Here is a 23,344-nt window from a genome sequence, read left to right as displayed (position 1 = left end):
TAAAATATAATTATTTCTAAAGTTGATAGAGCAATATTTCAACATCTATTATTTATTTAATCATGTTTTAATTATTTCATTCATACTAATCTCATTTCTTATAATTATCATTTATTATTTAGCCATTTTATCTCTTTAAAAACACAATTATGATATGTTTTATTATATCTAAAAATCAACTAAATGTGTAACCTTACTTGGGATAGCATAATTGTAAGTTCAAGTAGGGGTGAGCACGGATAGCGAGTAGAACCAGAATTGGAACCGATAATATGTGGGTAGGTTCCGATTCCATTTTTTTAAAACCAACACTGTGCGATTCCAGTTCCTAATCGGAACCGAAACTTGGGAAAAGAACTTGAAGCAGGTACCCGGTCTGGAACCTGCTTAGAACCGAGGGCGAGTACTCAGTTTGGAACCTGCTTAGAACTGAAGGCGGGTACCTGGATTGTAACCTGTTTTAGAACATCGACTGAAAAAATAACTATGAAGAATGGGGGGTCTACCGTAATTTTAAATATAAAAAAAAAATTAAAAATGGAAAAAATTAAATTTTGACAATAACCTAATTAAAATTATATATACAATTATACATATAAACTACAACATATAAAAAACTTTAATATATTATAATAACCTAATTAAATATATACACATATATAGTAATATATACTTCACTATATATATATATAATAATATATTAAAAATTTTATATATATAAAACTTTAATATATTATAATATTAAAGTTTTGGTTAATTATTTGATTAATTAAGTGTATAATTGAAATTAGAATCAAATTAAAAGTGATTTAATGTTATTAAAAAAAATTATTTTTGAACAAAATAGTATATTTGATTGAATAATAATATAATATTTAATTATTTACTTCAATTATCAAGTTCTAAGTATATCTATAATAAATTAGTAATTAGTTAATTATATATGATAAATGGACAAACATTAGTATATTAATAGTTAAATGATTACTTAATTAATTATAACATTAAATTATAAATATTAGTAATCTATTACATTAAAAATTTAGTGCATTACTTAATTAAATGATTAGAAATTTAATTAATTATGATATTATATTATAAATTTATTGTATGATTACTTAATTAATTATAACATTACATAAGTAAATGATTAATTAATTAATTAATTATAACATTATATTATAAACATTAGTAATTTATTACATTAGTACAATGTTTAATTAAATGATTAGAAATTTAATTAATTATAACAGTAGATTATAGATTTATAGTATGATTACTTAATTAATCATAACATTACATTATAGTTAAATGATTACTTAATTAATCATAACATTACATTATAGTTAAATGATTATTTAATTAATTATAAATTTATAACAGTGATTTATTATATTAATATATTACTGAATTAAATGATTAGAATTTTAGTACAATATTTATGAGTCACATTAGACATAAATGAATAAGTAATCAAAAGTTGAAAACTACTAAATGCAGGTTTTTTTAATTTGTTAGGCGTATATTTGTAAACTTTTAAAGTATTTTTGTTATTTTTTAAACTAATAGTGAGATAACAATTTTTTACAATGTACCCACGTAAGGAACCAGAACCTATATTTCAGGTTTCGGTTCCTTGAATTTAAGAACCAAAACCGACAGGTTCTAGTTTCGATTCCCTTTTCTAGGAACCTGTACTATGCGGTTTTTGTTTTGATTCTTTGAAAATTGCAGGGTATCGGGAACTACTCATCCCGAAGTTTAAGGTTGATTTGGTAGATTTTGATATTTATAATTGAGTGAAAGATTTAAGAAATTTATTAACCTGGTAAATAATATGAGGGGGTAAAATAGATTTTTAATTTTAAAATTGGATGAAAGTTTAAAATATCACTAAGGATGTGAGTGTATTTATATTTTTATATTAAAGTAGATGAATTAGATATTAACTGATCCAAAAAAGGGTAAAGTACACCCGACAACAGCTCTGTTTCATAAATTTTTTAGAATAACATTTTTTGAAAGTATAAAAGGATTTTGAGAAAGTTTTGGGTATAATTATGAATAGCTTTTTATAAAAATATTTATTATTTTAACTTCTTACGTTTATTAATTTAACTAAACACTTCACTATAAAAGTTTATAAATTGATAAAAACTTTGCCTCCCATCCACCCATATATTGTCGGCAATGGACTTCAACGCTTGCATTTGAACGCAAGATGAACCTAAACTTAAAACATGTTTCAACTTCAACGCTTGCATCTGAATGCGACAATTTTCTCCTTTACAATTCCAAACCATAACATTCCACTCTTCCCTTGAAACCTCTCACACTCATCTTCTTCAGGTCTTTTTTTTTTTTTTTTTAATTGGTTAATTGCATATCGCAATTGTATTTTAAGGATATTGCTCTATTTTTTTTTTTTTTTATTTTTATTCTATTTTATTTTATGATATTGCTCTTATGTATTTCTGGGTATAAGCTTTAAACCTCAATCCAGTATCATTTGTATTTATATTAGCTTTGATATGATTTGGGTATATTTTGTTTCTTTTTTATTATTTGAAGTATAAATTAGGAGCTCAAGACATTTGGTGAACAAATCTATGTCGGAGAAGTTTTCGGTTCTTTTGATAAGGTACTTTTGATTTATGATTTTACGTTATTTATGTATGCATACTGATGTTAAATTTCTTGTGTCGTGTTTGTATAATTTGGTAATAGTTTGTAGATAAATTTTAATCAACTTACGTCATCAGTTTTTTGTTAAAATTTTAATACTTTTAGAGTGCAATTTGTTTTCAGTGCAATTGTAAGAGATCAATGGTGACAAGAAGGAAAAACAGGTGTGACCTGTTTTCTACTGGCCCATTAAACATCCATTTTAAAGAAATTATGGGAATGGAGTTGTGTGAGGTGACATCAATGGTAGTTTGCTGAAAAAATTGATTTTCAGACATGGGGAGTAAAGAAGATTGTGGTGAAACTTGGGACCGATTTGAAACAAAACCTTTATATCTGTTTTAAGTGATAATAAATTTTATGGGGAGAGTGAAATTGTTCCAGTTCTTAACTTTAATTGGGTTCTAGTTTTCAGCCGCTGGTATCTGACCTGTTTTGTCTTGATGAGATATTTCCTATTGTTTTGTTTTAATATCCAAATGAGGAGAAAGCTGGTCCTGAGTTGCGACGAGGGTTGTTAGAAAATGGTTTAAAAAATGCAACAAATTGATGTAGTGGCATTGTGATGAGACTAACAATACCTTGGCATATAGGAGGAAAAATAAGGGCGCAAACAGAAGATTGAAGGACTCGGGTCAGGCTTTGAGCGTGATGGAGGGTGGTTTTGGGTTTATGGGAAAGTGACAAGTGGCAAATGCTGAGTGGTTGGGGAGCTAAATTCAGTTACAACAATAGAGCACGAAGAATAAAAGGCAGCGGAAAGGATATGTGGAGGAGCGAATTTTGTAGAGGGAAGGGATTTGGGGAGATGCTGGCTCTCGAAGTCCAGTGGGTTCTTATTGTTGGCAGACTCATCCTGGATGAGCTGTTTTTCTAATTTAATTGATTATTGTTTTATTTGAGTTGTAAAGAATTGTTATCTTAATAGAATTTACTTTGATCTGTCATTGAGTACAATTATCAAATCTGTCCAGCATTGTTGTGTGCCATTGAGAGTAGTATTGTGGTTAGAATTGGTTGACTGAAAATTCTGGGTTGATAACTAGCAAAATTGAAATAATCTGGGAAGTGTCTATGAGTTAAGCGTGACAGAGGTAGGCTAAGTTTCTATCAAAGTGGTATCAGAGTAAGGTTATGGTTGGTACAAGAATGGAGAACAAGGTTGATAAGATTGAAAGTGAACTGGGTACGATCAGAGAGTGTTTGGTTGAGATGCAGGCATGGATGAGACGAAAAGATATAGAAGAAGCTGGAAAGGGAGAAGGGAGTGGATCAGCTGGAGTTAATGGGGAAAACGACCAAAACCAAGGGGAGGCAGATGACAATCACAACCACCGTGAGTGAGGAACACCGAAGTATGGTGGCCGAAAATTGGATATACCAATCTTTACAGGAGACGATCCATATGGGTGGCTTTTCAGAATCGAGAGATACTTTGGCGTGTACAGAATCTAGGAGGAAGAGGGTCGATTAAACACTGTTGCGGTTTGCATGGAAGGTGATGTTGTTAATTGGTTTCAATGGATGGAAATTTGAGCTCCTATGACGTCGTGGGCCACTTTCAAACTTTTTCCCTTATTCATAGGTTTAGTAGGTCTCAAGAGGAAGGACCTTATGAGGCGTTAATGGCAATTAAACAGACAGGAACTGTGGAGGAGTATCGCAAAAAATTTGAAGCAACATCTGCCCCTCTTCGTGAGGTTAAGGAAGATGTTTTGTGAGCTGCATTCATCAATGGGCTTAAGCCCGAAATTAAAGCTGAAGTAAGATTGAGGAGGCCTGAAACATTGGTCCAATTAATTGAATTAGCCCAAAGGATTGAAGACAAAGATTGGGCCTTAGAGGAAATTAAAAATGGAATGAATAGAGTGACAGGTTTTGGGCAAATAAAAGTCAAAACTCTTTTAGTGGAGTGGGGTCAGGTCGTCAGATTGGGTCCAATAGCCAAGGATTCAAATATAATAATAATTTCCAACCTTCATTCACAAGTATACCCAGATCTAATAACCTCCATGACCAGCAACGACGATTTCCAACTCCAAATACTAACCCAAACAACAGCCAACGAAGTAGCAGCTCCATCGTTAATTAGCCCATAAAGCAGAATCTCCCCATTCACAGAGAGTTTCCCTTTAAACACATGACTGAGAACGAGATCCAGAAGAAAAGAGAGAGAGGCTTATGCTTTAGGTGTGATGCAAAATTTTTTCCTGGTCATCGTTGTGGAGACAGACAATTTCAAGTCATCCTTGTGGAAGAAGAAGAGGAAGAAACTCAGCTTGTTAAAGGGGAAGAGATGAACGAGGAAGCTGAGGAAGCTAACCAGGAGGATGTGGAGTTGTCACTCAGTTCTGTCGTGGGAATCAATGGGCCAAGAACCATGAAATTGAAGGGGAAAATTCGGGATACAGAGTTGATTGTTTTGATTGATAGTGGAGCGTCTCATAATTTCATTAGTAGAGGAGCAGTGGAGAAATTAAAAATTCCTATTACTGGAACACAGTCGTTTGGAGTGAGGGTAGGGGATGGTTACCGGGTGAGAAGTGAAGGTGAATGCCGAGGAGTCTGTATTGATCTTCAGGGAGTGACTGCAGTGTTGGATTTCTTCCCATTTGATATGAACAGTTCGGATGTGGTGTTAGGAATGGCCTGGTTAGAAACGTTGGGAGAAACCATGATAGATTGGAAAAATCAGGTAATGAGATTCAAGGAGAAAAGTAAGACGGTGACACTCTGTGGGGACCCAGCTCTGAGCAAGACATTGGTCTCTCTGAAGGCAATGTTGAAGACAATTCAAAAGGAAAGGCAGGGCTATTCAGTAGAATTCGGATCTTTGCAAAAACAGCCAGAAAATGGGGACGATGTGGACAGTTGATTGAGAGAAATTTTGGATCAGTTCCAAGGGGTTTTTAAACCTTTAACCGGCCTACCTCCCATTAGGAACCATGAACACACCATTCGGCTTTTACCCAACGCACAACCACCAAACATCCGACCTTACCGCTATCCCTACTACCAAAAAAAATGAGATTGAGAGAATTGTCAGAGAAATGTTAGCCTCCGGCATTATCAAACCAAGCATCAACCCATTCTCTAGTCCCGTGTTATTAGGCAAGAAGAAAGATGGTGGATGGAGATTCAGTGTCAATTATCGAGCGGTAAACAAAATCACAGTCCCGGACAAATTCCCAATACCAGTAGTGGATGAGTTATTTGATGAATTGGGGCGGGGGGTGGGCGGCGCTACAATCTTCTCCAAATTAGATTTGACGTCGGGGTACCACCAAATCAGAATGAGAGGAGAAGATACTCTGAAGACCGCCTTTTGAACCCATGAAGGCCATGATGAATTCCTAGTCATGCCCTTCGGTCTAACTAACGCACTGGCAACTTTCCAAGCTCTAATGAATGACATTTTTCGGCCATACTTGCGGTAGTTTATTCCAGTGTTTTTTTTGATGATATTCTAGTATACAGTGCGAATATGGATGATCACGTGCGACACTTAACAATCACCTTGCAGACAGTGTACAAGAATAGGTTAGTTGCCAACCACAAAAAATGTTTCTTTGGGCAGTGAGAACTCGAGTATTTAGGACACATCATTTCGTCAATCGGAGTAGCAGTTGACTCTTCCAAAATTGATAGCATTCTGCAATGGCCAGTTCCGAAAAATTTAAGAGCTCTCCGAGGATTCCTAGGCTTGACAGGGTATTATTGGAGATTTGTCAGTGGGTATGGTAAGATTGCACTTCCTCTAACTGCACTATTAAAGAAAGATGCGTTCAAATGGAACAGTGACGCACAGAGGGCCTTCGAAGAATTGAAACAGGTTATGACTTCAGTACCAGTTTTAGCTATGCACGATTTTTCTAAGGAATTCGTGATTGAGACAGATGCATATGGCCATGGGTTGGGGGCTGTTCTCATGCAAGAAAATAAACCCTTGGCATTCTTGAGCAAAGGGTTGTCGTTACAGTCTCGACTTAAGTCAGTTTATGAGAGGAAGCTTATGGCTGTGGTCATGGCAATCCAGAAGTGGAGACATTATTTATTGGGCAGACATTTCGTGATAAAGACAGATCAGAAGAGTTTACACTTCTTAAATGATCAGAGACTGTTGAGTGAGGATCAGCAAAAGTGGGTGATGAAATTGATGGGGCTTCGCTTTGAGATTCAATAAAAACCGGGTTAAGAGAATAAAGTAGCTGATGCACTTTCTAGAAGAATTGAGGTTGGGGAACTTAATGCTTTATCCATGAGTTGTTTTGCAGGTAGAGAAGACTTGGAAAATGCGATCCACCAAGATGCCAAGTTGAGGAAAATAGTGCAAGAACTACTGATTCACCCATCCAACCGACTGCCTTATAAACTGGTGAGGAACCAGTTGATGTACCGTGACAAGTTGGTTGTGCCACGCATGGGGGCGCATATTCAAATGTTGTTACAAGAGTTTCACTCGTCTCCCATGGGTGGTCACTCAGGTTTTTTTCGCACTTACAAACGCTTGGCCAATGTAGTGTATTGGGAGGGTATGAAAAAGGATATATGCACCTTTATTGAGGCATGTGAGGTTTGCCAAAGGAGTAAATATCAAGCTCTGAGTCCGGCTGGGCTGTTGCAACCGTTACCTATTCCAAATCAGGTGTGGGAAGACATTTCGATGGATTTTATCACGGGCTTACCAAGGGCTTTTCAAGTTGACACCATTTTGGTGGTGGTAGACCGTTTAACCAACTATAGCCACGTTCTCACCCTGAAACATCCATATACAGCTCGAGATGTTGCAAATTTATTCATTAAAGAGGTTGTTCGGCTGCATGGGTTCCCGTGTTCTATCGTCTCGGATCGCGATCGAGTGGTCATTAGTCATTTTTGGTGTGAGATGTTCAAGCAATCTGGAACCCAACTCTGTATGAGTTCAGCCTATCACCCGTAAATAGACGGTCAGTTGGAAGTAGTAAACCGCTGTTTGGAAATATATATTTGTTGCTTTGTTAGTGCTCAACCCTGATAATGGCCCAAATGGATTCCATGGGCAGAGTTTTGGTTTAATACTACGTTTAGCAGCTCAATTGGCATGACACCCTTTAAGGCATTGTATGGTCGAGACCCTCCAGTCATCCTGAAACATTCTGAACGTCCTTGTCATGTTGAAGAAGTCAACCGACAACTGCATGACTGCAATAATATCCTTCAAGAACTAAAAGATAATTTGGTCAAGGCTCAAAATTGGATGAAACAGTTTGTTATTGATCTACTTGGACTTGGAGCTGCTTTGGCCCTCACAGAGGTGGGAGTGGGACCTACCTCAGCTGCTGAATTGCCGTTGTTGGCCTCATCTTTGCAACTGAGTGAACCATCCAATGTCTTGTCCTTGTCCACCTGGGCCGTGCATGTCTCCAGTGTTGTTGAATGGTGAGGGTTTTCGTCTGTCACAATTGTGGCTATTATAATAATTGTGTTTTATTTTTTCTCATTATTGCTAAGTTTGATGAGTGAAAATTTGATAGAAAGCAGGTATCTCCTAGGCATGTTTGTGTGTGTTTTCTCTAGGTTTTACTTGGAAAATGAAATGCTAACCACAACTTAGCTATATAGCTTCATTATTATAACTTTGTTGTGTTGTACAGTTGTATGAATTTTCTCTTTATACCGATAATTAACATTCAGTATATTTTGGGGTTTGACTTTTGAGTTCTTCAACCATTTCAACCAAAAAAAGAAGCAGTATATATGCCCCAAAACGGTGTTGTAGCATGTTTTGTAAATGCCAAGTGGATTAATTAAGAAAACGATTATTCTATTTAGATTAGGAAAATGATTATTATTGGATCCAACCAAAATACATGATAATTTAATAATTTAAAAACTAATTATGTTTATACCATTTTTTAAAATTATATAAAAATTATATAAAAACTATTTTGTTAAATAATTTATTGTATTTCAAATATATTGTACTACTATTTTAAAGTTATTGTAATTTATCATAATGTCTACATTACTCATGACAAAATAACACTTTTAAAAATTATATAAGAACTATTTTGTTAAATAATTTATTGTATTTCAAATATATTGTAACACTATTTTAAAGCTATTGTAGTTTATCATAATGTCTATATTAGTCGTGACAAAATGCATTTGATAAAATTAATTTTATCATAATATAATATATTTCTTGTAGTGATTATCACAATTATACAAATTAAATTTGGATGACAATAATAAATATGATCCATAATTCTTTACATAAGATTTATAAGTTCTTAAAGTCCTTTCAATTGGACACATCCATCGAAATCCAGTTGCAATTGTCAAGGTTTTAAAAACATGGCCTTGACCGGTTGGTCGGTTCAACCGGTTGAATCGGGAAACGGTGATTAAGTGGAGTCGGTTCGACTAAAAAACTGGAAATATTAAATGATCCAGTTTGAACCGCGGTTGGACCGGATTTTTTGTTACGAACCACCGGTTCATCCCAGTAATTGAACATCTTCATTTTTATTTTTAGTTTTTATTTTTTTTATAACATAGAATGTCTAGCTAATGAATTCATAGAGAAGGGTGAACGTCAGAGTCCATGCGTAAAGCTCAAAGGGCTTAAATGAGCATGCACCATTCAAACGGCCATAACTTTTGATCCGAGAAGAGTTAAGAGTCTTATTAGGGTTGACTGTCTCCCTATATAAACTTATTTTTCGTTTTAGAGACCATTCAATGCATTATTCGGATTTTTCTTTAGCTTTCACATTTTAAGTTTCTGGATTGAGACTTGTTTATTAGTTTTAAAGGTGTGGTCGAGTGCTACCCTTGTCTATTCATGCTAACTCGCTACATCATTTTGTATGTCATGTTGACATTAGAATGACATCATCACGCGCATAAACCAGTTTGACCGACCAACCCGATGACCGAACCGGAGTCACTCCTTGGGTCGGGTTTTAAAACCTTGACAATTATCAATAGTCATGGCTGGATTCTAGCATGAGTAATATCAACATTCCATTTATACACTCTATTTCTATTACTCCATAATGTAAATTAGGTCTACTAATATGAAGATATACATTAGTGATTAATAAAAAAGGATAAAAACTATAAACCCACCACTCAATTGATATCTTAATAATATTATTAATATTATTTAGGTTTAGGTCAATATAATAAACCTACAATAAAACAAGATAAAACAATAAACCTGCCACTGATGAATTGATATCTTAGTATTATTATTATTTTTTAGTTTTAGGTTAACATAATATTTTATATAGCAGCCAACCAAATCACAATGCCCATAAACCCGCCACCTATATTGATCATGATCTCTTTATTAAAAGAGAAGTTACAACTTACAAGTAGGGCCATTATAATATTATTCTTCCTCCAATTTTTTCCCTCCCACATATTTTATGATTTTATCTCAAACTCTCTCTCTCTCTCTCTCTCTCTCTCTCTGTGGCGCTTCAATTCACATTTTTTATGTCAGACTGTCTCTCTGTTGCGCTTCAATTCACATATTTTATGTCAGACTCTCCTTGTCTCTCTCTCGGTGGCACTTCAATTCATTAAGGCACCAATCTGCATTGTTAAGGTTAGTAGGGAAACACAGCAAATTAAGGTTAAATTACATTTTATTTTCGTTTCAAAAAAATCTGGAATATTAATTCTTCAATTTTTTTTTTTTCTTTGCTGTTCAACATGGTTGTTTGATAATTTGATTTCTTTTTAGTAGCTAAAAATCTCTTTTTGATGATTTGTTTTAGGCCGAATGACTTGTGCATACCCAAGGTTTACCATAACGACAAGTTGGTACCCAAAAGGTTTTAAAACGATAAATAGATACATTCCGTCATGTTCTGTTAGTGATTTTTGTTTATTAATAGTGAAAAGACTAAAATGCCCTTCAAAGTTTCAATTTTAGTTTTTTATAAATTTAAAAATTTCTAAAAAACCCCCTGGTTTGCTAATTTAATTAAACACCCCCATATATAAACGTTTGTTAAATGACAAAAACACCCCCACCACCCCCAGTGCCAGATTCCAGCCATCATCGCCGAAATCTGGCCGGAAAACTGCATTACGACACAGATCCGTCGGATCTGTGTCGTAACGTGCCGATCTGGCCTTTTCCAGTCAGATCCGCCACGGATCTGGCCGGAAAAGGCAAGATCTGGCCGTCGAAGCAGCAGCCAGATCTGGCCTTTTCCGGCCAGATTCGTGGCTGATCTGCCCGGAAAAGGCCAGATCTACTGCCAGATCTGGCCGTCGACGCCGCAGATGGAGTTTTACGGTATCGACGGCTAGATCTAGCCGTAGATCTGGCCTTTTCCGGCCAGATCAGCCACAGATCTGGCCGGAAAAGGCCAGATCGACGCGTTACGACACAGATCCGACGGGTCTATGTCGTAACGCAACTTTCCGGCCAGATTTCGGCGGTGGTGGCCGGAATCTGGCCCTGCGGGTGGCGGGGGTGTTTTTGTTATTTTACAAAATTTTTATATATTAGGGTATTTAGTTAAATTTGTAAACTTAGGGGGTTTTTTAGAAATTTTTAAATTTATAAAAAACTAAAATTCAAACTTTTAAGGGCATTTTAGTCTTTTCACTATTAATAAACAGTAATAAACAGAAATCACTAACAGAACATGACGGAAAGTACCTATTTATCATTTCAAAACCTTTTGAGTACCAACTTATCGTTATGACAAACCTTGGGCACGTGTAAGTCGTTCTCCCTTTGTTTTATTTTGTAATTGAATTCACATATTTTTATGTCAGACTCTCCTTCTCTCTCTCTCGGTGGCACTTCAATTCATTAAGGCACCAATCTGTATTGTTAAGGTTGGTAGAGAAACACAGCAAATTAAGGTTAAATTAAATTTTATTTTCGTTTCAAAAAAATCTGGAATATTAATTCTTCAATTTTTTTTTTTGCTGCTGGATTCAATCCATAGTTTCAACATGGTTGTTTTGGTAATTTGTTTTCTTTTTAGTAGCTAAAAATCTCTTTTTGATGATTTGTTTTATTTTGTAATTCAATTAGGGATTTGTAATTTATTTTAAGAAAATTGTGCATTTTAATTTCCATTTTATGGATTAAATTCATTGTTATAACATTATCGTTTTGTAATTTGATTTCATTATAATAGCTAGAATTTGATAGAATATAAACTTGATTTTTGATTTGAGAAATTGGAAGTCAAAATTATGTTCATTAGGCTTGTTTTTGTTTTTTATTATTGGTGACTCACTTGCAACATAAGTTTTGCAAACCTAGGTTAATTCCACTTTCCACTGGATTGAGCATTTTTTTTTAGTATTGTTTGTGTGCTTGTTAACCTTCTTTGTTTTGACCAGATGCGAATCTTGCTCTACCACCCCTTTCTTTAAAAAGAGAGAACTCTAGTGAATGGCCACCAGCCTAAGAATGTAGACTTGTTCACAATACATTTATAGATAAAGGTTTCTAGGCGAGAACCCTATATAGAGATAGAGATTGACTCCCATTCACGGTGGGGAAATCTGAACCTATTAGTAAGCTAGTTCCCGAAATAGGACATTTTTTCTAGCTGCACATGCCTCTCACAATTTATGTTAAATATTTCATGAACACAATTTTTCAAGTACTAGACTAACTAGTTTAGCTTTATAAAACTACCCATGCATGATTAGCTAGCCAAAACTTTGATATTAATTTATTTATCTATGTTAGATGTTTAATAAGAATAGGAACAAGGGTAAATAAAAATCGACACGAACATGAATACTTCTCATAATACTCATATTTCGTCAACTCCTCCTACGGCATCTGCCTCTCCGGCATGGACTCCTCCGACATTGAGTCCTTATTCGACTCCTCCGGCTTCAATACATATTACACTTATCAGTCTTATTGGAGATAATAGTATATCAGGTAGTATTTGTATATGTTAATGTTTGAAATTATTTTATTTTATTCATTATAATATTGAATGTAAATTTTTAAATATTGCAAGAGCCTCCTCCTTCAAAGAAGAAAGTACGTATGACAATACGTGGAGTAAGCACCGAAAATATTGTCAAGGTCTCTGGGAAGATTAGGATTGTGATGGATCCTGAAACTGGGAGACCCACATGTGAATTAGCTTCAAAGCGACTATCAAGTGAATGTGGGTTTTTGGTACGAACCATGGCTCCACATCAGGCTAAAAAGTGGATGAAGATTGACCTTGATGATAAAAAGTTGATTATGACTCGTTTATTGGTAAACTTGTTTTTAATTTTATTAATTACAATTTTTTTATTACAATATATTGAATAATTACTAATATATTGACTATATATATATATATATAAAATTTTGTAGACAAAATTTGATATTGATTTGAATGATCCTTTAGTCCTTGAGTACCTTAATAGTCTTATGGGTAGGGCTTATCACGATAATAGTTATGATCTTGCTGAGTATTTTCGAGGTTTTGAGGATCCTGAAGAAGCACGACGACACCCTTATAAAGATGTGCAACCAGAAGATTGGGATTGGTTATGCACATTTTTTGCTAGTGAAGATTATCAGGTAATATTTTTTAATATTTATGATTTTTACTAGTAACATTATGTGGATGATTTATACTCAGTTGCTTAGTTATTATTTAATGTTTATTATTGAAATATTATCTAATATTTATTTTGGCTAAACTAAAATATTATTATATATTTCATTATGCATCATGATTCAATTTTCAGAAACTTTCGAAAGTAAACAAGGCCAATCGTGCTAAGTTGCCGTACAATCATTATGGTGGGTCAAAACCCTTTGTTTTTCACCGAACAAAAAATTTAGAGGTTTGAAATATTTATTTTTGAGTAATTTTATATTTAAAATGTATATTTTAATTGTTATTTATTTGTTCATTTTTTGAATATTAATTGTCTTTTATTTGTTTATTTTTTGAATATTAGGATCTTCCTGAAGGCCAGCTCCAAGGGGAGGTGCATTTATTCCATGACACTCATTTTAGCAATAAAAGAAATACTTGGATAAATGATGAAGCTAAGGCTCGATATGTAAGTATTATGTAGTTTTTTTTTTTTTTTGTATAAAAGTTTATTATATTTTTATATTATAACCTAATACCTTTTAATTTTTAATTTATAAAATTATATTGTTTTTATTTATATATTCGTGCATATGGACATATATATTATTTTTGTAGGAACAAATAGAGAACATTCTCAATCAGGAGTCTGAAGAAGGTTCTCAGCCACCTACTCAATTAGAGATCACTCAACAGGTTTTGGGAAAAAAAACTTGGTTATTATCGTGGATTAGGTTATGGTCCAAAACCACTTGCATCTTCGAAGACTAGAAAGCAAGCCGATCAAAAGTTTTAGAGGAACTCACACACTTGCGGGAGGAGGTGCAAGAACTACGAGGCATAAGAGAAGAATTTCACCAATATAGGCAAACGATGGAGAAGATGCAGCAGTTCATTGCAATGAATATGGGTTCTCGATCTAATGGCTCACAAATATTTTTGGGTCCATTTCCACCGGATCCTCCACCACCTGCAACAATTTGAGTTTTTATTTGTCACTTTTTGTTGAACATTAAAAATTTAGCCAACTTTATATATTTTTAACTTTTTATTTAAAAACAAACATATATAGTTCTATAATATATTTGGTTCGATATATTTGTTTGATTTGAATTAATTACATTTACAAATTGATATTTATGTTTAGAATTAAATTTTAGAATGTCTAAGATAAATTTTATATATATATATATATATATATATATATGGGCGACCACAATTATATTTCGACGTTGTAGACTTTTAGCTATGAAATACATTCAAAGTTGAAAAGTTTTGTTGATGATTTTTACATTTTGTCTCTAATAGTTTCAAGTGACAAAATATAAAGTACCGTCATGTTATACTTTAGACGACACATATAGAGATTACGTTGCTATTAACTTTCGGCGACAACAACTCATATTTTATCGCACTACATGTTAGGCGACAAAACGTCACATTTCGTCGCTGTATACTTTAAGCGACGCTTATAATTATAATGTCGCTATTAACTTTATGCAACAAAAATGCACATTTCGTCATGGTATATTGTAGGCGAGCAAAATTCATATTTCGTCGCGGTGTAAGTTAAGCGACAAAAACACACATCTCGTTGTTGTATAGCGTAGGCAACACAATAGAGAATACGTTGCTATTAACTTTAGGCGATGACATTTAATATTTCACCGGTAATTAGATTTAGCGACAAAAATGGTATAGGCGACAATTTTTTTGTTTGTCTTGTCGCCTGATTTAGCGACGAATTTTAATAAATTGTCACCTAAAATCAAGCGCGACATGCTTACCGCGACGATCATGGAGACGATTTTTTTTCGTCGCTAAACGTATACCACAACAATTTCTAGGTTTTTAGCAACAACAAAATTCGCAGCTAAAGGCCTTTTTTGTTGTAGTGATAATTGACTCTAAATTTTCTGTTCAAAAGGATTACCGCAATGGCTTTAGTGTGGCAATATGGAGAAAAATCTGGGTACGAAGCATGGAAAGTTCTTTCATGGGGAATGGTGAGTTCCTTTTTTCAATCTTTGCTAGTTACATTACATTCCTTGTATGACTAACCTAAAATTTTAGAATGCATTATTAATTGGTTTATGCTCGGTAAACATGTTTCGTAGATGAATTTTGTGTTTATTCAAAATTCTAAAGACCTATGAAATATTTTCTTCAATTACTTCGCTAAATTAGAAGCATAAGTAATCAAACTAGGACTGTTCTAGTTTGCTTTAATATGATTTTAAGGGATAGGTTGACAATTTATAATTAAGTCAATACACTGTGAAATGTAGTCCCCCCTACAAATTTGGTTTATAGCCTAAACTTACAAATTCTAAATACTAAACTCTACACAACACAAGTCTAAATAGACTTGACCTAGTTATAAGGATCGTAAAACTCGTTCCAACTTCAATAAGAAAATAAATGGACCAAAGCAACTGATACACGAACCATAATAGGATGATTATGACTGTATAAAATCCTGTTGCCCCTTTATGTTGCAGTCTTCTTGGAAATAGTTGGAATGATACTGATCCTAGTTACCTTCTTACTTTAATGGGGACAGTACTTGTCTTTGAATGTCTTATATCTTTTAGGTATTAGCCTTTCAGATTGGCTTGTAGGTTCTGATTTATTTACACAATAAGTGCTGACTCATTTATATTTACAACTTTCTATAGAGCGCACACTTTGTACCCCTGCTTGGTGGAGCATTTTGTGCATGCACATGGCATTTCATTTATAATTCTGAGTCTCTTGAGGTGAGCTTTATCGTTTCTAAAGTTATTTATTCACTATACATTTGTTTTGAGTAATAGTATGAATTTATTGAAATGGAGAAGCTGTTGTTAACTGGTTTTAATCAAATGGTTCATTTACTTTACTTTGATGCTTTACACTAGGTTACTCACTGATAGGCTTGACTAAGTATAAAAAGAACAAGTGAAATTAGTTAAGCAAATTGAATAAATGTAGGAAATTACCGATTTAACACAATCATTGCTATGTATTTATTCCTGAATAAGGAGTTTAGCAGATGTTACTACTGTAGAGTAAAAAATTATGTGCTCCCTGAATTCTGTTATAAAGTTACAGTTGTGCTTGAGTAATGGAAGGAAATGAAACTGCGTATGATGTTATAGTGTGGTGTGTGGTTTTGTTCGATTGTAGATTGTGTTCACCAGTACTTGATGTTCTAATGAACTTTGCTGGTGTTACATAGAGAGTTTTACTTGCATATTGGTATCTGTGTCAGATAGGTGTTGATTTGAGGATTCAGTTCATGTCATTTTAGATTACATTAGAAGTGTGTCTAGTTCATTAAGTAATGATGTCTTGTATTAAACTGCTATTGCTTATTTTTAGTGTCTGAAACCCGGTTTTGAACAAATCAGATCTCCTTGGGTTCGAAACGGTTCTGAGGCTTGGTTAACTAACTCGGGGTATATCACATTTTCTTCTTTTGGCACACAAAAAGTAGTTTTTTCTTGGTAAACAAAAATGTGCATCAACATAAAGTAAATCGTATGTTCAATGGTTTCATAAAGCTTGGACATACAGAAGCTCTTCTATGTTGGATAAATTCTAAATTGATATGGTGTCAGACTTTTACACATTTTCACTTGAAGTTGGGGGATTTGGATCAGTTTTGTGTTAGACAAATTGCTTCCATCTAAGGTATTTTTTTACTGACAAAACCAGATTAGTAATTTAATCACTCCCTTGCAATTCTGTTTTGACCACCTAACCGTTTATGTATACAAACTTAGTGTTCAGTGTATCTGCTGGCTGGATTAGAAATCAGCAATCATATGTACTCACTTTACATCTGAGTATGTTATAAAGCGGCAACACAAAATTATATTTTTCTTTTGGCCGAGGCATTTCTCAACCCACTACATTCAGATTACAGTGATTATACATACTATGCATAGTTCCATAGTTCTATATATGAATATCTGAAGACCACAGTTATTTTCATTGAGCATTACACTTTTTTGTTGAACATTGCATTTCTGTGCCCTTGTGCTCGATTAAAGGAGAGTGATATTAATTTGAGATAAAGTATCTCGAATGACATGCATGTTAATCTACGATCTTTAGGTATTGATGGCTCTTCAAGCCGCGCTTATGGTGATAGGAAATGCTACAATGTGTTATGCTGCATTTCGAATATACAAATCGTCAGAGGAACGGTCGCAGAATCTGTAAATTCTTGTATTAGGATATAATCATGTGCTTGAATGCATATCCTTCTTGTCTATCAGACATATCCATAATGAAGGTAAGCAACTCGCCAACTCTCTGTTAGAATGATGAAAAAAAACCACCAGTTTTTTCCTATGGATTATAGTTGTTTAGCTTTTGCAGGAAAAAAGGAAATGGGATGCTGGAAATGTCCTTGATTGATGACAAATCCGATTTTCGTGGAGCTAAAATCTCGAAATTGGAGATAATTCTTTGCAAAACAGGTAATGGATTGTGATCATGTAGTTGTTGAGCAGCGATTGATGGAGTCAAATGCCATAATGTGTTAAGCAGTATCCGGAATGAAGAATTATATTTTCTCTTTTTGAATAGCTATAACTTATCAAGAAACAACTTTATATATGAATGGTGTTGATATATAACTATAAGATAGTGTTGTATATTTATTGTCTTATGCAAAGTAACATGGTTCCATAACCTAGAAATTTTCTTCTATGGGATTAACCTCATAGCATGATAAATTTAAGAAAAAAAAGTTCACAAAAATAATCTATATACAAAATTAAAAGATATATTCATAGTATTTTTCGTCACATAAATTTATAATTATTTCATATATTAAATAAAGGTTTTAAGTTTCAAAATTAAATTGAATATAATATAATTGTTCTTAATTATTATTATCTTTGTTTGTTTATCTATTAATCTCTTATCTAATTTCAATGTTCATAATCGTATTTATTAATAATAAATCAATGAATATAGACGTATTGGTTGTGTAAAGTTTAAAATATTCACACTAAATGAAATTTCTAATTCTTAAATTTTAATTGTAGTTTTTCTCCATCTATACTATACTATTATTAAAATATTCAATTGATTTTTAATTTTCACTTTGTCTACATTAGAAACAAACATATCATTTGCACTGTTATGGATTCCTAATTTATAGGGCCGCAAAAAAAAAAAGGGGAAACCGAACCGGACTGAGAAATCAGTTCGAAAAACTGGTTAACCGGTTAACCAGTTTCGGTTTCGGTTTCAAAAAATTGTTAAACCGGTTTTCCGGTTTATATTATTTCCATAACCGGTTAACCGAAACCGGTTTTCCTATAATCCTAATATAATAATATTATTTTAATTTTTAAAAATCTTTTATTATTTTTATTCTTTATCAGTTTGAAACTTTGAATCCCTAACTTCACAGTTTACACATTACACTCATACTCATCTTCTTCTTCATTAGCCGCCGCTGCCCTCTCATTAGCCGCCGCTGCCCTCTCATCTCAAAGACTCAAACTTATCCAACGAGAGAAAGGTACAATAATGAACACCTAAAGCCACAGTACTTTGCATTTAATGATAAATTACTTCAACACACTTATTTTAGAACGTCGTTCTTATTACGGAGCGAAACTTGCCTGCTGCAAAGATGGTTTTCCTCAGCTTAAATTCTACTTCTTTTTAGAAGAAGTTTACAAGAGTTGCAAATAGAGGAAGGAGGTATGCCTAAGCTTAGAAGTTTCCTCAGCTCATTTAAAGCAAGGAATTTCAGAATTCCGGAAAGACTGAAGAACCTCCCTTGCCCTGAAAACTGGGAATACGAAAGTTATATCGTCAACGAGTACTAGTGGTGTATATTGGGCTTGTGTTGAATTTTCTTTTAATTCGGTTTGTTTTCTGGCTGACACTTCAATTTGATATATCACCATGTAATTTGCATTCCTAATTTTATACTATTTAATTTACTGTTTCATTTTTAATTTCAACTTCTTTACTCATTAAATTTCTACTATATTTCTTGGTTGTGATTCAACTTACAAAGAAGAACAGCAAATTAAATCTTCATATTATCTCCTGAAAATCCTGAGTTTTTAAGAAATATAGTTCAAGTTTTTTTGGTGTCAAAAAATATAAATTTTCTAGAGTAAGAAATATCTTCTAAATTTTAGTGAACTTACAATGTAGAGAGCAAAAAAATTTATTAATAAAACCGGTTTGCAAACCGGTTAACCGGATTGCAAACTGAAAATTCGGTTCGGTTTGCAAACCGGTTAATGCAAAAAACCAGACCGGTTTCGGTTTGCCATATGGCTTGAACCGAAAAATCAGTTCGGTTACAAAATGCATGTATCCGGTTTGGTTACCCGGATTTTTGCAGCCCTACTAATTTATAAACATTTGTACTAGTCTAAACACTACAAGTTCCACCACTAAAAATTATAGCATATTTAATATATATTTTTCTACCAAATAGTACTAAAAAAATTAAAAAAAATAAGATGATATCTAATGATTCTACTATTGCTCCAATATTCATACATCATGATTAGGCTTCGTTGATGCAAAAAATTGCATCAACTAGAAGTACACATGATTTTTTATGAATGTACGCAGGAATCTATTTGAGATTCACGGATTTGATGTTGGACTAATAAAAGAACGAACACAATCACATAGAACAATTTTTTTTTTTTTTAAAAAAGTGGTTCAGATGCTTATGATGCAAATTCTACATCCACTGTTATGGTATTGAGTGTTTATGAGGACGAGGAACTAAGTTACAAAGAATTATCTCAAGGAATCCCTCAAGTTATCTCTCCCCTCAACCCTCTGTGAATAAATTTCTCTCTATGTATGTGTTAGGCTGAGTGATTCTTGTGTCCTCTCCCTAAAAAAGCTAGGGTTTGGGTTTATATATTATACCTATTACAAGTTTGAGTTTAATACAAAATCAATGAAACAGGAAATTGACTTGATCTTCACCCCTTAATTTGCGAAGTCTAATATCTTCTTTGAGAATTATCCTCTCCTAACCTAGTATTTTTTTTATTTTTTTATTTTTTTTAATCATTGATAAAGGTCAATTATAAATTTCGCTAATAAAGTAATGGTGCTCCTTAGTTTTTTTTTTTTTTTTTTTTTTTTTTTTTTCCAACTTTTCTAACTTATATATCTTCTCTAGAGACGATTAAATAAACACTTGAATCTACAAATATTGTTTAATCAATGACACAAATATTATATTCCTTAGTTTCTTTCTTTCAAAATTTCATGTTAAAGAAGGATTTATAATGCTTATATTGCACTATTGTCATTTGCGTAGATTTTTCTTTACTTATTACCATATAATTAAAGTTCATTTTAAATATAAATAAAAAATCTAAGGTGAACTTCATTATATCTTCTAAATTAGTGGATGATCTTTTTTTAAATATTTAATTATTAACATTTGAATTTAATAATTATAAAATAATTAACATTGTAAATACATTTATTTAAAGACCTCGGGAATTAGTTAAGATGCATACAAATTAGCCTGGACGCCTTGATTATCAAAAAAAAAAAAAAAAAAATTTATTTAAAACAAATTTTATTGTAATCAAACATTTTGAAATTTGTATTATGAGACAAACAAAGGCTAGATCTTTTATAAAACCTTTAAGTAATTTTAGTTTGAGACAAAATCAAAATACTAGTATTTTAGTTAATTTTTTTTTTCTTTTTTTTCTGATTGATAAAAAGAAGGAATATAAAAAAAAATATTGTTTAAGTTGGTAAGTATGGATAGGGGTAAAGTAGACTTTTAATTTTGAAAAGATTAAATCATCTACATATATATTAAAATCATTTAAAAAATTTTGGTTAAAGTAATAGATTTTGAAATGTCTTCTCATTATCTCTTCTAAATTTATGTCCTATTTAAGATAAAAATGTTTTCCGGGTGATACAAAATCAAACTTTCACATTATCAACATTAAACTTTCATAACTACTTTTAAATAGCTTGATGGTTCGCTTAAGACTTTTGAGTGTATTACTTAAGAGGTATGCGCAAACTAGTCCGGCCGATACTCACAAATACCAAAAAAGAATATATAAACTTTCAATTTTGTTCTTTTTTTGTATAAATATCTGTTTTTGGATTATTTTTCTAATTTAAAAAATAATGAGAGAGATTATGGTTGATTTAAGTTTTTTTTTTATTCAAGTTTATATATATTGCATAAAAAGATGTAAATACCCTTTGACGGTTAAGCATAATATTTGAAATTTAAAAATTGGGTGGAACATGATGGTTCCGAAATTAGGGGTGGGAAATAGATTTTCCAAACCTAAGGTGGGAAATATAATTTGGTCTAACTTTAAAGAGTAATGCTACTTTTATACCAGTTTTTTACATTATTCTCTTACTTCATGACCGTTTTATTAATAATAATCTATCTATCTATATATCTATGTAATGCTGAAGCAGACCGCTTCTTCTGACACCATGTACGATTGATATATGATCACCATGTAGGATGTCGTTAATTGGTCCACGTGTTCGCTGTTTATTGGGCTTGCTATAATAGGGATTATTCACATGCATTCAATTAATGTATTCAATACATATCTTTCACATTTCTCTTTCAATTTGAGATCTTTCACATTCCTCTTTTAATTTGATAAATTACTAATGATTCACGTATGTGTTATTGATTTCCATGAATATTAAGATATTGCTATAATAGGGTTATTCACATGCATTCAATCTTCTTCTCTCTTCATCTTCTTCATTAATATTTCCATCCTCCTTATCTTTTTCTCTCTTCATCGTTTTCATTATACGACCCATTTCTCTAATTCATTTCTTCTTTGTTCGCAACCATTGGAGGAGCCTTTGCCCTGTTTCAAAAAGAATCAGTGTAATGCTTTCTTTCTAGCTAGTATACTCGTAAAATAATCACTAAAACTCATTAAAAATATAAATAAGAAAATACACACACACACACACACACACACACACACATATATATGGGCCCATATTTAATTTTTCTTTATATGCAAATATTTACAAAATGTTCTCAAAAATAGCAATTTGACGGTATAGCCCAACCCTTCCACTGCGTAACGTTCCAAGCGACCGCAACTCACCTATTACCTGCAAAACATTAAAAACAACGGAATGAGCACTAACGGCTCAGTAAGTAAACCCACTATGCTACCCTTCTCTCTCCATTGCTTAAATCCTGAATTTTCTTTCCTTACAACTCATTTCCTGAGTATTCTCTATTCTTTCTCTGTTCTTCTCTTTGTTCTTTCTCTATTCTTTCTCTGTTTTGCTCTCTGTTTTCTAATTTTTTCACTACCCATGATAATGAGCATGGTATTATGCATATTCATGATGCAAATACATAAATTATGCATTTTCTTTTCTATTTTTCTTATTCTGTTTTCGGTTTCTTTTTCTTTATTTTTTTTATTTCTTTTCTATTCTTGCCGATCGGACTCGGTTGAGGCATGGATTTGGACCCTTAGCCGTGTGAGTCAATTCTCTAATTCTGGGTACAGTTCTGATCTACACACACTTCTAACGGATTATACATTTCTTCTTTCTGAATTCTGAGGCCGCTCACTAAAGGCGGCGTGCATGTGGGACTATGTCACTCATGACTCCCCATCGCAACAACCTTCTCTTCTTTTTATCTTTTTTTACACTTCTTTAAGAAAAATTCAGATTTGAATATATTTAATATTCTCATTTCTTTCTATTTTCTCTTTAACATATTTTAGGGCATTTTCATGCTCTTATGAATATGTATGCATATAGATGGTTTCATGCTTATAATTCTTTATAAATTCACATATTTAAATGCAATTATGCATTATGGAATGCAAACATGTCATTCTCTACCATCTACAAACACATCCCAAGGTAACACATAATCATACTCATACATGCACTTCTCCTTGGCATTTCATCAAACAATTCATGTGCACAAATCAACACTAATTTGGCTACACTTCTATCTCTATTTTAGGCCACCAAAAATTTGGAATAAACTCCTCCATAATTAACACCAAATCTGCCCAAAATACACACTTCAA

General features: G+C 32.9%; 1 protein-coding gene and 1 long non-coding RNA gene across 2 annotated transcripts; both read left to right on the top strand.

Annotated features, from left to right (window-relative positions):
- Positions 1 to 2,221: 2,221 nt before the first annotated feature.
- Positions 2,222 to 3,625, top strand: LOC116110110. The gene is made up of 3 exons (XR_004124839.1): positions 2,222 to 2,349; positions 2,572 to 2,641; positions 3,279 to 3,625. It is a non-coding gene; the product is annotated as an uncharacterized LOC116110110 (long non-coding RNA).
- A 4,002-nt stretch (positions 3,626 to 7,627) lies between these two features.
- On the top strand, positions 7,628 to 17,477 carry LOC116110111. Its single transcript, XM_031396339.1, has 4 exons — positions 7,628 to 8,103; positions 15,196 to 15,274; positions 15,947 to 16,027; positions 17,370 to 17,477. The coding sequence occupies exons 1-4, from the start codon at positions 7,766 to 7,768 to the stop codon at positions 17,475 to 17,477; spliced, it is 606 nt and encodes a 201-aa protein (XP_031252199.1). The 5' UTR covers positions 7,628 to 7,765.
- The last annotated feature ends 5,867 nt before the right edge of the window (positions 17,478 to 23,344 follow it).

The sequence above is a fragment of the Pistacia vera genome, unplaced genomic scaffold, assembly GCF_008641045.1.
Source record: "Pistacia vera cultivar Batoury unplaced genomic scaffold, PisVer_v2 Contig598, whole genome shotgun sequence".
Classification (NCBI taxonomy): Eukaryota; Viridiplantae; Streptophyta; class Magnoliopsida; order Sapindales; family Anacardiaceae; genus Pistacia; species Pistacia vera.
This window is presented reverse-complemented; position numbering and strand designations above follow the sequence as displayed.

Coding starts and splice junctions, on each gene's coding strand:
- LOC116110111 (XM_031396339.1), top strand. CDS start 7,766: ATGACACCCTTTAAGGCATTGTATGGTCGAGACCCTCCAGTCATCCTG. Junction 15,275..15,946: donor AAGTTCTTTCATGGGGAATG/GTGAGTTCCTTT, acceptor AACTTTCTATAG/AGCGCACACTTTGTACCCCT. Junction 16,028..17,369: donor ATAATTCTGAGTCTCTTGAG/GTGAGCTTTATC, acceptor TACGATCTTTAG/GTATTGATGGCTCTTCAAGC.